This window comes from Macaca mulatta, chromosome 11 (assembly GCF_049350105.2).
Source record: "Macaca mulatta isolate MMU2019108-1 chromosome 11, T2T-MMU8v2.0, whole genome shotgun sequence".
Classification (NCBI taxonomy): domain Eukaryota; kingdom Metazoa; phylum Chordata; class Mammalia; order Primates; family Cercopithecidae; genus Macaca; species Macaca mulatta.
In genome coordinates, this window is record NC_133416.1 from 128,934,187 (window position 1) to 128,950,661 (window position 16,475).

General features: G+C 51.5%; 1 protein-coding gene across 12 annotated transcripts in view; it reads right to left on the minus strand.

Moving 5' to 3' along the window:
- KDM2B (lysine demethylase 2B) overlaps positions 1 to 16,475 on the minus strand; it is a 156,519-nt gene that overhangs the window by 138,780 nt on the left and 1,264 nt on the right. For 3 of the 12 annotated variants that reach the window (XM_077955467.1, XM_077955464.1, XM_015152994.3), the window contains exons 1-4: positions 15,475 to 15,929; positions 14,261 to 14,405; positions 11,241 to 11,319; positions 9,990 to 10,036 (exon numbers count right to left, since the gene is read on the minus strand). In XM_077955467.1, coding sequence (XP_077811593.1) covers positions 9,990 to 10,036; positions 11,241 to 11,319; positions 14,261 to 14,405; positions 15,475 to 15,507 — 304 coding nt within the window. In that variant the 5' untranslated portion in view covers positions 15,508 to 15,929. Of the gene's footprint in view, positions 1 to 9,989; positions 10,037 to 11,240; positions 11,320 to 14,184; positions 14,211 to 14,260; positions 14,406 to 15,069; positions 15,138 to 15,474; positions 15,930 to 16,238; positions 16,472 to 16,475 lie in introns of those variants that run through there. The other 9 variants (XM_077955463.1, XM_077955462.1, XM_077955466.1 and 6 more) reach the window with 6 other exon arrangements.

A 16,475-nucleotide genomic window follows, 5' to 3' on the forward strand; every position in this document is an offset into this window, starting at 1 on the left:
AAAAAAAAAAAAAAATTCATATGGAAACACAAAGGGTCACATGACAAGGCAATCTTTTTTTTTTTTTCTTTTTTCTTTTTCTTATTTTTTTGAGACAGGATCCCTCTCTGTCGCCCAGGCTGGAGTACAGTGGTGTGATCTCGCCTCACTGTAGCCTCCGCCTCTGGGATTCAAGCAATTCTCCTGCTTCAGCTGGGTAGGAGAGTAGCTGGGATTACAGGCGCGCACCACCACACCCAGCTAATTTTTGTTTTTTTTCCTAAAGACATGGTTTCATCATGTTACCCAGGTTGGTCTCAAACTCCTGGACTCAAGTGATCCTCCCTCCTAGGCCTCCCAAAGTGCTAGTATTACGGGTTTAAGCCACTGCGCCTGGCCTGAAAAGGAAATCTTGAAAAAGAACAAAGCTGAAGAACTTATCACATAGTGAGCCCTATCATGAAGCTGGTTAAGACAGTGTGGTACTGGCTTCATAACGGACACACCAGCCAGGAACTGACCCACACAAACGGAGTCACCTCTTTTATGACAAAACAAGACTTCATTGCCAATGGGGAGAGGATTTTTTTTTTTTTAGGACAGAGTTTCACTCTTGTTGCCCAGGATGTAATGCAATGGTGTGATCTCAGCAGACCGCAACCTCCACCTCCCGGGTTCAAGTGATTCTCCTGACTCAGCCTTCCCGAGTAGCTAGGATTATAGGCATGCGCCACCACGCCCAGCTAATTTTGTATTTTTAGTAAAGACGGGGGTTTCTCCACGTTAGTCAGGCTGGTCTCGAACTCCCAACCTTAGGTGATCTGCCCACCTTGGCCTCCCAAAGTGCTAGGATTACACATGCGAGCCACTGTGCCTGGCCAAGAGGATTTTTTTTTCTTTTTTCTGAGATGGAGTCTCACTCTGTCACCCAGGCTGGAGTGCAGTGGTGCGATCTCAGCTCACTGCAACCTCTGCCTCCTGGGTTCAAGCAATTCTCCTGCCTTAGCCTCCCAAGTAGCTGGGATTACAAGCACCTGCCACCACAGTCAGCTTATTTTTTGTATTCTTAGTAGAGACAGCGTTTCACCATGTTGGCCAGGCTGGTCTTGAACTCCTGACCTCAGGTGATCCGCCCACCTTGGCCTCCCAAAGTGCTGGGATTACAGGCGTGAGCCACCGTACACAGTCAGGATTTTTTTTTTTTTTTTTTTGAGACAGTCTCGCTCTGTCACCCGGGCTAGAGTGCAGTGGTGCAATCTCGGCTCACTGCAAGCTCCGCCTCCTGGGTTCACGCCATCCTCCCTGCCTCAGCCTCCCGAGTAAGTGGGACTACAGGCGCCCGCCACCATGCCTGGCTAATTTTTTGTATTTTTAGTAGAGACAGCGTTTCACCGTGTTAGTCAGGATAGTTTGATCCTCTGACCTTCTGATCCGTCTGCCTCAACCTCCCGAAGTGCTGGGATTACAGGTGTGAGCCACCGCACCCGGCCCAGGATATATTTTTTTTAAATAATAATAGTGCTGGGTCAACTGGACATCCATATGGGAAAAAAGGGGAGACCCTGACCTCATCTTCCACCAGACAGAAAAAATCTATTCCAGATGAACTATAGATCAAAGTATGATCGTTCAAACAATAAGGCTTTTTGAGAAAAACGTGAATATTTTCATGACCTTAGAGTAGGCAAAATTTTCTTAAGCAAGACACAGCAAGAATTAATGCAACCAGCAGAGCTAAATAGTCTGTGTTAAAATTAAGAACTTCTAGGCCAGGCACAGCGGCTCACACCTATAATCCCAACACTTTAGGAGGCTGAGGCGGGAGGATCACAATGTCAGGAGTTCAAGACCAGCCTGGCCAACATGGTGAATCTCCATCTCTACTCAAAATACAAAAATTGGTTGGGCGTGGTGGCTCACGCCTGGCTGAGGCAGGCAGATCACCTGAGGCCAGGAGTTCGAGACCGTTCTGGCCAACGTGGTAAAACCCTGTCTCTACTAAAAATATAAAAATTAGCTGGGCATGGTGGCGGGTGTCTGTAATCCTAGCTACTCGGGAGGCTGAGGCAGGAGAATCACCTGAACCAGGAGGCGGAGGTTGCAGTGAGCCGAGATCACGCCATTACACTCCAGCCTGGACAAGAGCGAAATTCCATCTCAAAAATAAACATATAAATAAAAATTAGCCAGGCATGGTGGTAGGTGCCTGTAATCCCAGCTATTCAGAAGGCTGAGGCAGGAGAATCACTTGAATCCAAGAGGCAGAGGTTGCAGTGAGACAAGATCACGCCACTGCACTCCAGCCTGGGCTACAGAGCAAGACTCTGTCTTGAAACAAACAAACAAAACAAAACTTCTGCTCATTCCAAGACACCTTTTTAGAAATGTGAAAAGACAACCCACAAAGTGGGAGTTATTGGTTTTTTTTTTTTTGTTTGGTTTTTTTTTTGAGACGGAGGCTTGTTCTGTCACCCAGGCTGGATGCAGTGGTGCAATCTCAGCTCATTGCAACCTCCACCTCCCAGGTTCAGATGATTCTCCTGCCTCAGCCTCCTGAGTAGCTGGGATTACAGGTGTGAGCCACCACGCCTGGCCTCTCATTTTTGTATTTTTAATAGAGATGAGGTTTGGCCAGGCTGGTCTCAAACTCCTGACCTCTGGTAATCTGCCCACCTCAGCCTCCCAAAGTGTTAGGATTATAGGCATGAGCCACCACCCCCTGCCTGGGAATATATATATACATATTTATCCGACAAAAGACTCACATCCAGAATATATAAAGAACTCTTACATTATAGTCTCAATTGTGTCCACCTATAAAATGTATATATTAATATGTTGAAGCCCTCACCCCCAGCACCTCAGAATGTGACCATATTTGGAGATAGGGTCTTTAAAAAGGTAATTAAGTGAAAATGACATCTTTAGGGTGAGCCCTCATCTAATATGACTGGTGTCCTTAAAAGAGTTTAGGCCGGGCGCAGTGGCTCAAGCCTGTAATCCCAGCACTTTGGGAGGCTGAGACGGGCAGATCACAAGGTCAGGAGATCGAGACCTTCCTGGCTAACACAGTGAAACCCCGTCTCTACTAAAAAATACAAAAAACCCATCCTGGCTAACACGGTGAAACCCCGTCTCTACTAAAAAATACAAAAAACTAGCCGGGTGAGTTGGCGGGCGCCTGTAGTCCCAGCTACTCAGGAGGCTGAGGCAGGAGAATGGCGTAAACCCGGGAGGCGGAGCTTGCAGTGAGCTGAGATCCGGTCACTGCATGCCAGCCTGGGTGACAGAGCGAGACTCTGTCTCAAAAAAAAAAAAAAAAGAAGACGAGTTTAGGGGCTGGGCACCGTGGCTCACGCATGCAATTGCAGCACTTTGCGATGGCGAGGCGGGAGGATCACTTGAGCCCAGGAGTTTGAGAACAGTTTGGGCAACAAAGCAAGACCCGTCTCTATAAAAAAGCAGAAGAGTTTAGGACAGACATGCAAATGGAAAACCACATGAGGGCAGAGAGAAGACAGCCATCTACAAGCCAAGGAGAGAGGCCTTCAGAGAAAACACACCTGCTGCCACCTTGATCTCAGATTTCTTATTTCTTATCTCCAAAATTGTAAGAAAATACATTTCTTTTTTTTTTCTTTTCCTTTTTTTTTTTTTTTTTTTTTTTGAGATGGAGTCTCACTATGTCACCCAGGCTGGAGTGTAGTGGTGCAGTCTCGGCTCATTGTAACCTCCACCTCCCGGGTTCAAGCAATTCTCCTGCCTCAGCCTCAGGAGCAGCTGGGATTACAGGTGCGCACCACCATTCCTGGCTAATTTTTGTATTTTTAGTAGACACTGAGTTTCACCATGTTGGCCAGGCCGACCTGGAACTTTTGACCTCAGGTGATCCGCCCACCTCAGCCTCCCAAAGTGCTGGGATTATAGGCATGAATCACTGCACCCGGCCTAAGAAAATAAATTGTTCTTGAAGCCCCCATCCGTAGTACTTTGTTATGGCAGCTCAAGCAAACAAATACACCTTACAATTAATAAGAGACAACCCTTTGAAATAATGGAGAAAAGACCTGATGAGACATTCAGAGGATATCCAATCATGAAACAAAGGCCAGGTGCAGTGGCTCACACCTGTAACCCCAGCACTTTGGGAGGTCAAAGCAGGAGAATTGCTTGAGCCCAGAAGCTTGAGAACAGCCTGGGCAACATGGTGAAATCTCATCTCTATGAAAAATACAAAAGCATGGTGGTGGGCGCCTCTAATTCCAGCTAATCAGGAGGCTGAGGCAGGAGAAACGTTTGAACTCAGGAAGCAGAGGATGCAGTGAGCCACGACGGTGCCACTGCACTCCAGCCTGGGCAAGAAGAGTGAAACCTCATTCTCTTTTTTTTTTTTTTTTTTTTTTGAGACGGAGTCTCGCTCTGTCGCCCAGGCTGGAGTGCAGTGGCCGGATCTCAGCTCACTGCAAGCTCCGCGTCCTGGGTTCACGCCATTCTCCTGCCTCAGCGTCCCGAGTAGCTGGGACTACAGGCGCCCGCCACCTCGCCCAGCTAGTTTTTTGTATTTTTTTAGTAGAGACGGGGTTTCACCGTATTAGCCAGGATGGTCTCGATCTCCTGACCTCGTGACCTGCCCGTCTCGGCCTCCCAAAGTGCTGGGATTACAGGCTTGAGCCACCGCGCCCGGCCTGAAACTCATTCTCAAAACATCAAAAAAAGCAAACAAAACACACACACACAAACACACAAAAAGAAATCTATAAATATACACAACAAACAATATAGATGAATTGTATAAACACAAAGCTAAGCAAAAGAAGCCAAAACTAAAGAAGACATCCTCCACGATTTCACTGGCATAAAATGTGAAAACAGGCACAACTCATCCATGGGGCTAGAAGTCAAGTTCACTAGCAGTGGAGGGCGGAGACTACATGGGCAGATGCAGAGGATTCTGGGTATTGGTTACCCTGATGTGTTCAGTTTGTTAAAATTAATCGAGCTACGTGGTTACCATATGTGCACTTTTCTGTATGTATATTATACTTCAATGAATGGGTTTTTTTTAAGGGTACAGTGTTACAGAAATGGAAACTGCCTTTTTGGGGAAAAAAAAAAAAAAAAAAAGGCTTGGAGCTTAGAACAGACTGCTGATGGAGAAAAGCCTGATTTTAAGACATTAGAGAAGAGTCTGCGGCCCCAAGTTGTGGCCTGAACACCTGGTAGTGCACAAGTCCCTTTCTCAAACAGCCACCTCCCATGGTGCAGCGCCCAGGGCAAGGTAAGACACTGGAAGACAGAGGCTGCAAGACAGAGGCTGCGACCCCGCAATGACTTGGAGGGGAGGGCTGGCCCAGCCTTCCCCACACACTGCCCTCCAAAGCAGAACTGTCACGTCTGTTAGGGCTGTGTTTATGTCACCCAGCAACCCTGGAGAATCACTGCTTCCCCACTTTCAGTCCACGTGGTTCTGCTGGGCTGACCCCAGCCAGCAGCTCCAGTTTGGCTCAAGGCTGTGCTAAGACTGTCAGAGCCAATCCAGAGGCATTTAAGGGAACAACCGAGGGTTTGGGAAGGACCCTGAGCTGGCAGGATAGACGCCTGAAGCTGCTGTGGGCCCCTTCTTCACCCACCCTCCCTACCCTCCCATGGGGGGAAGCCTGCCAAGAATGAAGCGGAAAGAGGGAGTGGAAGTGGGAAGCAGAAAGGAGAAACAGACTCAACTTCTCAAGATCACTTTGGAGCATCCAGACATATTTGTCCCTGGAGGTTACATGCTGAACTTACGACCTAAGCCTATGAATTCCCTTTTGCTTAGGACAGCTAGAGTTACATTTGTCACTTAGGTCACTTATAACAAATGTGCCCTATCACCACTCTCTGGAAGCCTGTGTGCAGCTCAGAGACCGAAATGGGCATAATTCCCCATGCCAACTGCAGTCAGCAGCCTCCCTCAGAGTCCAGAGCAGCTGTCCCTCTGCAAAGCACTTGAACATTCATCGCTCCATTTGACCATCACAGAAATACCAAGGGAGTGGGGCTGGATGACTGTTCCTGCTTTCTTTTTTCTGTTCTTTCTTTTTTTTTTGAGACAGGATCTCGCTCTGTTGCCCTGACAGAGTGCAGTGGAGTGCAGTGGTGTGATCTTGGCTCACTACAGCCTCAAACTCCTAGGCTCAAGTGATCTGTCCCACCTCAGCCTCCTGAGTAGCTGGGACTACCGACACATGCCACCAAGCCCAGCTAATTTTTGTGTTTTGGGGTTTTGTGGGGTTTTTTGTTTTTTTTTTTTTTTGAGACAGAGTATCGCTCTTGTTGCCCAGGTTGGAGTGCCACGGCCAATCTCTGCTCACTGCAACCTCTGCCTCCAGGGTTCAGGCAATTCTCCTACCTCAGCCCCTCAACTAGCTGGGATTATAGGCGCCCGCCACCATTCCTGGCTGATTTTTTTGTATTTTTAGTAGAGACAGGGTTTTACCATGTTAGCCAGGCTGGTCTCAAACTCCTGACCTCAGGTGGTCCGTCCACCTCGGCCTCCGAAAGTGCTGGGATTACAAGTGTGAGCCATTGCGCCTGGCCATTTTTGTGTTTTTTGTAGAGACAAGGTTTTGCCATGCTCCCCAGGCTGGTCTTGAACTCCTGGCCTCAAGCGATCCTCCCACCTTGGCCTTCCAAAGTTCTGGAACTACAGGTGTGAGCCACTGCATCGAGCCTGCATATCTTTGACATGCTTTTAGGTCAATTATTCTGGCTGGATCATCTGACACATCTGACACACCAGCCGGCTGCTTTCATCCTACACACAGACACCAGAGTTGGCGTCTACAAAACTTCAATCAAATGACCTCACTGCAGAGCCACTAGCATGGCGATCGTCAAAGACAGACAATAACAAGTGTTAGCAAGGATGTAGGGAAACCAGAACCCCCACACACTGCTTATGGGAGTGTAAAATGACACAGCTGCTTTGGTAAACAGTCTGGCAGTTCCTCAGTAAGTGAAACACAGTTACCACGTGATCCAGCAATTCTGCTCCTAAGGATATACCCAAGTGAAAATGTATGTTCAACAAAAACTTGTATGTGAATATTTTTAGCAACATTATTCATAACAGCCAAAAAGTAGAAACAACCAAAATGTCCATCAACAACTGTGGTCCAAAAACAAATGTTTTTGGATAAACAAAATGTAGTCTATCCATACAATGGAATATTATTCAGCCAAGAAAAAGAGTGAAGTGCTGCCTCATGCTACAACATGGATGAGCCTTGAAAACATGACGCCAAGTGAAAGGAGCCAGACATAAAGGATTGTGTGTTCTATGATTCCATTTGAATGAAATGTCCGGAATCAGCAACTTCACAGACACACAAGGCAGATTAGTGGTCGTGCTAATCTGAGCGATGGGGGAACTGAGAGATACAGGGTTTCTTTTTGGGGTGATAGAAATATTCTGGAATTGAGTGGGGATGGTTATACAGCATTGTAAATATACTAAAACCAACGACTTGTGCCTTTTCTTTCCTGGGGAAAGTCTCACTCTGTCACTCAAGCTGGAGTGCAGTGGTGCGATCTCAGCTCACTGGAACCTCTGCCTCGCAGGTTCAAGTGATTCTCCTGCCTCAGCCTCCCAAGTAGCTGGTATTACAGGAATGTGCCCCTACACCTGGTGAATTTTTGTATTTTTAGCAGAGATGGGGTTTCGCCATGTTAGCCAGGCTGGTCTTGAACTCCTGACCTCAAGTGATCTGCCTGCCTCGACCTCCCACAGCGCTGAGATTATAGGTGTGAGCCACTGCACCCAACGAACTTGTACATTTTAAAATGGTTAAGTGACAACTTTTATAGTATGTGAATATCATCTCAATTTTTTTTTTTTTTTTTTTTTTTTTTTTGAGACGGTGTCTTACTCTGTCACCTGGGCTGGAGTGCAGTGGCACGATCTTGGCTCACTGCAACCTCTGCCTCCTGGGTTCAAGCGATTCTCCTGCCTCAGCCTCCTGAGTAGCTGGGATTACAGCCACCCGCCACTACACCCAGCTAATTTTTTGTATTTTTAGTAGAGACGGCGTTTCACCATGTTGGCCAGACTGGTCTCGAACCCCTGACCTTGTGATTCACCCGCGTCAGCCTCCCAAAGTGCTGGGATTACAGGTGTGAGCCACAGCGCCCGGGCGCTCATCTCAGTTTTTTAAATGTGACCAGGTGCATGGTTCAAGACCAGCCTGGGCAACGTAGCAAGACCCCATCTCTACAAAAATAAATAACTGGGTGTGGTGGTACATGCCTGTGGTCCCAGCTATTCTCGAGGCTAAGGCGGAAGGATCACTTAGGCCCAGGAGTTGCAGGCTATGGTGAGTCATAATCATGCCACTGCACTCTAGCTGGGACAAAAGCACGAGACTGGTCTCTAAAACATACAAATAAAATTAAATAAAAACGTTTCAAACCCATCCCAAGAAAATAATCAGATCACAGAGATACTCCCTTCACCCCACTTTAAAGCTCCCCAGTGGCTTTCCAACACACTAGAAGTCAAACCTAAATTCCCTACAGGGCCCTGGGAGGCCTTCACATCCCAGCTCCGGGGCCTCTGCCACCTCTTCTGCAGCTTTCTCACTCACTCACTCACTCACTCACTCACTCACTCAGTTCCTCCACACTCCAAGTTTATCCCCACCTTCTGGGTGCCCTTGCTCTTCCTTCAGCCTAGAATGTCTTTTCCCACAGCTGATTCTCATCAGTCAGGTCTCTGTTCAAATGCCCCCTTCATCCCAGAGAGGCCCTCCCTGACCACCCTGTCTAAAATGCAGCCCCACCACGTGCCATGCCATTATTCTGTTTATTTCTACATAGCCCTGTCACCATCAGAAAAGACATTGCATTTTATCACTATTATTTACTTTAGAGACAGGGTCCTGCTCTGTTGCCCAGGCTGGAATGAAGTGACGCAATCATGGCCTGCAGGCAGGAACTCCTGGGCTCAAGCAATCCTCCCGTCACAGCCTCCCAAGTAGCTACAACTACAGGCACACACCACCACACCTGGCTATTTTTTTTTTTTTTTTTGGAGACGGAGTCTCGCTCCATCGCCCAGGCTAGAGTGCAGTGGCGCGATCTTGGCTCACCACAACCTCTGCCTCCCAGGTTCAAGCTATTCTCCGGCCTCAGCCTCCCAAATAGCTTGGACTACAGGCGCCCGTCACCATGCCCGGCTAGTTTTTGTATTTTTAGTAGAGACGGGGTTTCACCATGTTGGCCAGGCTGGTCTCTAAATCTTGACCTTGTGATCCTCCTGCCTCAGCCTCCCAAAGGGCTGGGATTACAGGCGTGAGCCACCACCTCAGCCTACTGTTTACTTCTTGACTGCCTCTTGTACCCACCAAGAGAGCAAGGAACTTATCCATCCGTTCGCAACTCTGACCTTGGCCACCAAGTAGCCAAAAAGTGTTTTTCTAGAAAGAATAGATTGATTGAACAACTGCCTGTAAGATGTGAAATGCCACCTACCACCTGGCCGAGCATCCAGAGTACTAAGTCATCAGCCACCTGCAGGTGCTCAGGGAGCTCATGTGCATTTGCTGAGCTCGAAGTTCCAAGGCCTCCCCCAGGCCGGTCCAGAACCCCAAGGAAGCAGGAGGAATAGCCCCTCCCTTCAAAAGCCTGAAAGTCTATGAGGGATCATAAAGCACCCAGTGTTTACCTGGCAACCCACAAACAAATGCGGAGGAGAGATCTCAGATTGCATCGCTGACACCCAGGCTGGAGGCAGTGTCCAAATGGGCCTCATAAAACTGCGTACTGGCAAACGCCCTCTGATACAGCTTCTTATGACTTTGCAATCCTACCTGTTCTCCAGGATGAAACGGTTGCAGCTCACACCTGCTCCTGCCTCCTCCCGTGGGGACTTTGTTTTCAGAGGCAGTTAAAAGTCTAAATGGGCAGGCGGTGACCGCCTCTTTCCCCTTCCCTACTTCAGCATCTCTGAGCCACACACACGGCAAGCGACTTACCCACTAGGAGTTTGACGTCTCGGACTGTGAAATCAGGGTCAGGCATCCTGGGGAAAGAGGAGCACAGACGTTTGGTGAGAGGCCAGAAACAACAAAGCTAGACTCTACCCTGGGCCCGGGGGGAAGCCATTTTTCCAAGAGAGGCCCTTTGCCCTCGGTTTGGGAACTCAAAATGAGACCATCCAGAGGGAGGGAAGTAGACCAGTTGATGTCTGCAGGGAGGGTCACCCCAGAACCACTGAGGCCCTTCCCTATCCTAAGAGGCAACTCAAACCTGAACCTCAGCAGAGGTTGGGACAACCACTGTCCACTCCATTTTTCCAGGGAAGCCGGAAGTGCAGGGTCAAAAGTAAAGGCCAGGGCTAGACATTCAAACGCCTGCTTTCTTTTAGGGTGGGTAGTCCTCTCTAGGTCTCTTTCTCCCTCTAGAAAATACTCTCCATAAGGAGTTGTATGCAAAGTGGGACGGACCCCTTTAAGTTCAGAGGGAAAAAAAGACACGCATTGTACCAGTTCCAGGGATGTGGTAATACGGGCTACAATTCACTATTAATTAACCATGATGCCCAAGGTTTAAATCCTACTCGTAGGAATGGACTCTTGAGCAAGTCTGGGAGCAGATGCTGGAGAGAGGCTGCCTGGAACGACACCCCAAGCCTCCTCCCCTACACCTGCCCAAGGGGCACAAACCTGTTCTTCCAGCCTGCCTCCCAGACCTCTCCCCCACCTGGAGCTCTGACAGATCTCAGTGAATGAAAACAGACATAGTGCAGGGGCAGGCTGCGGGGCAGGCAAAGAAAGGGGAGACACTGGCACCCCAGGAAACACACATAGTGGGAATCTGCGTAAGAAACATGTATCTAGGTGCCCTGGGTCTGGGCTTAGAGCCTGGCTAGTCCCTTTGCAGCTCAGGCTCTACCTCAGTCTCCTGATCTGGAGCAAGGAGAAGGAGGAGAGGTACAGTTCTCTGCAGGAGGTCACTGAGTATAACTGGGGTGGGTCAGGGGAAAAAGTCAACACTGCTTAATTACCCTATGTCCTCTCTCTGCCCAAAGTCCCTGCAAAAGACCAGTCTTTGGAGAGTGTTACCCCTTTGTTAGGCCTTGAACAAGGAGATGCTGTTCCCAGATCATGAAAAAAGATCCTTCTCAGTGATGAGAGGTGGGAAGAGGGTGGAAGAAATCCATCCCAAGCTATAAAGTATGTTAGGGAGGAAGACGGGGGAAGGAGCGATTAGTTGCAGCAACTTACTTAATTCCCAGTCCATCCTTTTCTCGAAATATCAGGGGAACCCTGAGAGCTTCTCTCTGTACGTACTCATAGTTGAAATCTGTTTGGATATTTGAATTAAAACAAGTTGGTTAAGTCACGAAGGAGCAAATGAACCAGGATCTGTTGGTTAGGGGAAGAAAACTGATGGACGAAGGGGCAGGGGGTCCAGGAGATGCAGGCACCAGCTGTACAGCAAAAGCTCCTTGGAAAATGATCGGGAAATGGATTAGGCAAAGCCCAAGAGAAGCCATGCCAGCGATCAGCTCCTCTGCCTACTCAGTCAGTCATTCTCGGCACGCCCCACCGGTCCAAACTTGTCAACCAACAGCCCAAAGCCAGCGAGGGTTGGGGAGGAAGACTCAAAAGAGCCCCGCACAAAAAGAGCCCCAGCCATTGCTGAGAAAGAGGGATAGACAGAGACACGCATCCCAAGCTGCGCTCAGAAAGTAAAGGGACTGCAAAATTGAAGAATGCCACCTGGGAGGATCTGAAGGCCCAGAGAGGAGGCTGGGAGGAGGGCCCTCATTGTAGCTGAGCATCAGTGAAAATCTTATTGTAATATCCTGCATAGTGAAGGGGAGGGGGGAAAAGCCGGTTTCCCTGGAAACTGTGTATTTGGTGCCAAAATAACTAGGGAACTGGGCACAGCTTTGTTGTCTTAAGAGTGAAATTCTGCTGTAGCCATCACAGTCTTTGCTTCAGCTGGATAACCGGGAGGGAGGCTCCCCAGGGGAAGGCTCTGTAAAGGGGGCATAGCAAGACCCAAGGAAAATTCATGGGCTCGCTCTCTCTCTGGGGTTTTTCTAGTACAGTCCCCAAATCCTTACCCAAAGTCCTGGAGGATGAAGGAGGCCTCTAATTTCTGTCCTTCCCCAATTCTGAAACCAGTGAATCTGACCCAACCATACACCCTTGAATATGAAGGTGATGGGGCTTGAGATAAATTCTCACATCCCCCAAATCCGCAGGTAACTAAAGTAATCCACAAGGTAAGAAGGCCTCTCCGACCGTCGGAAGGGAGACAGAAGAGGCCTCAGGCCACTGAAGCTGCTAGCCCAGGGAAACAGTTCACAGGGCAGCCTTGGGGGAGGAGGAGGCCAAGACAACTCCCCTCCGAAGAGAGACAGAGAACAAAACCCAAAGCCGGGGAAAGCCCTGACCTCAGCAGCTCAGATCCCCAGGGGCTCACAGTGAATGGGGATTCCTAAGGATTTAAAGGAAGAGAAGTTTAAGAAGCTTCTATTTTGAATCCAGGCTAAGGGCTCCTGTTTCTCAGCTCCTCCCTCAAGTTTTGGGGCCAGATCTGAATTAAAGAGCAAAGCCTTGGGCCCTCCCCTTTGAAAGATGCCGGGACAGCAGATCTAAGGATACGCGTTAGCTCTCCCTGCCTGGAATACCGGCCCTCAGACCCACCCACCCAAAGCACCCCATCCCCCAGGGTCAGCTTCAACTTCCTCAAATGAGCCTGAGAAAAAGCTCTGAAATCCTGGGCTGAGAATTCCTCCCAAATGACTAGGAAGTTTGCATATTGTTTGCACGTAGGATCCGCCAAACGACTCAACTCAGTAAAAACGGGGGAAGAAAGGAGAGGAATTAAAATTCCACTTATGCAGAGAAAATTTAAATCAGCTGGGACTAGCACCCTGCTCTAGGACCAGGCAGGCTGGGAGAAGTTTCTTCTTCCCTCCCCCAACAACTACCCCTCACCACCGGAGCCCAGTGCCCCAGGAGGCAATGGGCACAAAAGAGAAATCACAAAACTGCAAAGCTGGGAGTCTCTTCTCAGAGCTAACCCCACAGCCACAGCCACTCAACCAGAACCTGGAGGAGGGAAGCAGGCACTCCAGGTTATCAGCTCACTGAGGGATGGAAGGGTTTTCCAACAGGCGTGGGGGGAACAAAATAGAAACTTTGTAACTTAAAGGCAACTGAAATATCTGAAAAGGAAAAATGAGTGAAGGGCCTAGGAAAGCTAGGTAGGGCATGTTCAAAACCCCAATCCCGCAGGCAATGCGAGGTTCCTCAACCAGGAGCCACACTGGCTGCAGGCTGGGAAGGCCAGGGCTCTGGAGGCCTCAGAGGCAACCCAGGGCATCACCTTAACATCTGGAGGGTGACCCCCACCACCCTCGTAGTAGGAGAGCCAGGGAGAAACCCAGGCCATGAAGGTCTTCAAAACCCTGGAGGCGTCCCCAAATTTCGCTCTAAACTGGGTGGGCCTACAAGGAACAGAGCTCTCCAAGTCTCAGGCCTGGAAGAAGACCCATTTCCTCACTTCAAACTGCCAGGGGACAGGGATCTCCCCCAGAAGCCCGAAGGGAAGTCACCCCCTGACCCCAGCTCCTGGCTTCAACCTGTCAAGGCTGTAGCACTAGACAGCTCGGGCCCAGGTGGGGATTCAGGTCAATAGCTTCAGGGCGCATGAGGTCCCTGATCCAATCTGGCAGAGCCCACGGGGGAATGCGGCTCTGCAGACCCCAGGCCTAAGGGGGCATCATCCCGAACACCCGACGCGCCCCGATCACCAGTTCCTCACTGGCAGTCCCCGAGCGGGAACGGGATTGGGAAGGCTTCAGGCCTGGGGGGCCTCACCCCGATGCCCCAGGGGCGACCCGAACCCAGTTCCAGTTAGGCGGCGGCACCTCAGGCAGCGCAGGGAGCGCGACCGGCTCGGGGAGGGGGAGGACGCTGCGCTCCCGCCCTCCCTCGGTCCGCCTGTCCATCCCCAGGTCCCTCTGTCCGCCGGCCCCCTGGTTCTGCCCGCCCTGGGGCTGGTGGTGGGCGCGGGCCGGGCCTAGGCCCATGCCCGGCCCCCCTTACTGCCTGCCCTCCTCCCTCGCCACCCCACCCCACCCCCCCAGTGCTCGGCCTCGTTTCGTCACCGGATCCCCTGGAATGGGGGACGCGGGCGCGAAATACGAACCCAGCCACCGGCAGCTCCCTCCCCACGTGCGCTCGGCCCGCAGCGCAGAAGGCGGCCCGGGGAGGGGGCGCCTCACCTTTGCCCTCCATGGCATGCACGAAGTCCCCTTGGTACAGCTGGCTGCGAAGCTTCTCCTCCAGGCTGAAGCCGCGGACGCTGACGATCTCCTCCACGTCCGACAAGTCCTCGTTCTCGTCGTATCGCTGGCGGTCAATCGGGCGCTGCGAGGACCCAAACCAGAGAGCCCGGGACATTACTGGGGGGGCTGGAGGTCGCCTCTCAACCTGGGCCAGCACTAACAGGTGCAGCAGCCGCGCGCCCCCTGCACCCCACCATTGCAACCCAAGCAACTTTGCGCAATTGCCAAAGATGCTGAAAAGCAGGACAAGGAGAGGGGCCCGCACCCCGGGGGTCCAGCTGCGCTCCACACGGGGTACTCCCCCCGGTGTCTTTGGAAGCCATTGAAGGGACATCTGGGGGCCCTCCCCTGCCCCCCGCCCCCGAAATGTGTTGGGCTTTGCCCACTCGGCCGGGAGCCTGGTTATGTAACCCGCGAAGGGGGCTCCGGACACGGGCTGGCGGGGCAAATGTAGGCCCCAGGAGGAGCCGCGGCGGCGCCCGGCTCGGCGGTAACAGCAGCCCCGGCGGCCGCGGCGGCAGAGCTGGGAAGCCGGAACCGGGGGCCGGCAGCGTTTCTAAAGCTGGAGCCGCCCCCGAGCTACCGGGGAAGCTGGAAAGCTGAAATGGAAGGGCTGAGACCCCAGCCGCCCCCGCCGCCCGCCCGCCAGTGCAAGAAGAGGAGGTGGGGGGAGGAGGATCGGGGCTTGGGAGGGGGAGAGGCAGACGGCCCGCCACAAAGCTCCGATCGGAGACCCCAAAACGCACCAGCAGCTGCCTCATCTCCCCACAAGCGCGCGCGCACACTCACTTCCTAAGGAGACTCCCCCACCACTCCCCGCATCCCCCTGCCTCCTCCCTCCACCGCCCAGCGCCCGGCCCCGCAGCCCCCCAGATTCCGGGCGAACCCCGAGCCCGCTCAGCCCCCCTCCACGCCTTTCCCCGATACCACCTCCCCACTTAAGTGTCTGAGACTCTAAGCCTCACAAGGGGCTGGAGGAGTAAGCAGCTTGCTTCCTTTTGCATGCAATTTATTATATTTTTTTTTCCCGGTCCTCTTGCAAAATACAGAAAAGGAAAGAAAAGGCAGCGAGAAACAACCAAAAAAAAAAAAAAGATCTATCATATGCCAGATACAGATTTGGAAAAAAAAAAAAAAAAAAAGCTACACACCAATCTTCTTCCAGAGTCTTTCTCTGCCTCCATTTTTTTAGGAGAGTTCACCAATTAATTGTCAACACTCCTGCCCCCTGCATTTTGGCCGAGGGGGGAAGGAGGGAAGACCAAAGAAAACAAACCAAAAAATAAATAAATAAAGCAAGCCAGAGCCGAGATCTACAAAGTTTTGCACCAACACTTAGGCAGATCCGTTTGCAAAGTCCTAGGAAACCATTTTCAGCAGTTGTGGGGGGGGGAGGCGTCGACGTCATAATCCCCGGAACGTAAACATTGTTGCCGATCGCGCTCGGAGCCCGCGGCCGGGCTAGTGGGGGGGCTCTCGGCCCGGGCTTGAGGGGGTGGGGACGGCGGCCCGAGGAGGTGTGGGGCGGGGAGGGAGCCCGGGAGGCACCGGGCGCCGTTAGCGCCCTGGCATCGCTGTTTTGTTGTTGGGTCACGAGTGCTCCTCTGCACGCAGGCGCCGCCGCCGCCCGGGAGTTGTGTGCAGAGCTGACTTTTGGAGGGCCGAGTTGCAGGCGGCGGGCGCATCCCGGAGATGGCGGGGCAGGGAGGGAGGGAAGGAGGAGGGGGCGGGGAGGGAGGTGCAGATTTGCACGGCTGGCCTCAGCGGGAGGCGCGGAAATGCAAGCTGAGCATGCTGGCGTGAAAGCCCCCGGGGCCTGGCACCCCCAAAAACGACCCCCCACCTCCGTTCCTGCCCCTGTTGCCCAGGGCTACCCCTCTTCCTCTTCTTTCATCCATCCCTCCCCCAACATTACCTGTGTGGCCGACTCAAATTCATAGCATTTTGTATATATAATTGTTTCCTTTTTTTGCTTTTCTGCTGCATGTCTTTTTCGTGAGGGGTGATCCTCTGCAGATCCCCCCATTTGCGGACCTGCCATATGGAGGAGGCATTTGTGGGGCTCAGAAGGAAATTAGCTCGGCTCCATACCTATAAGGACTGCCTAACTTTTAAACTCCCGGCACTCAAAGATGTGGACACACACACGTAC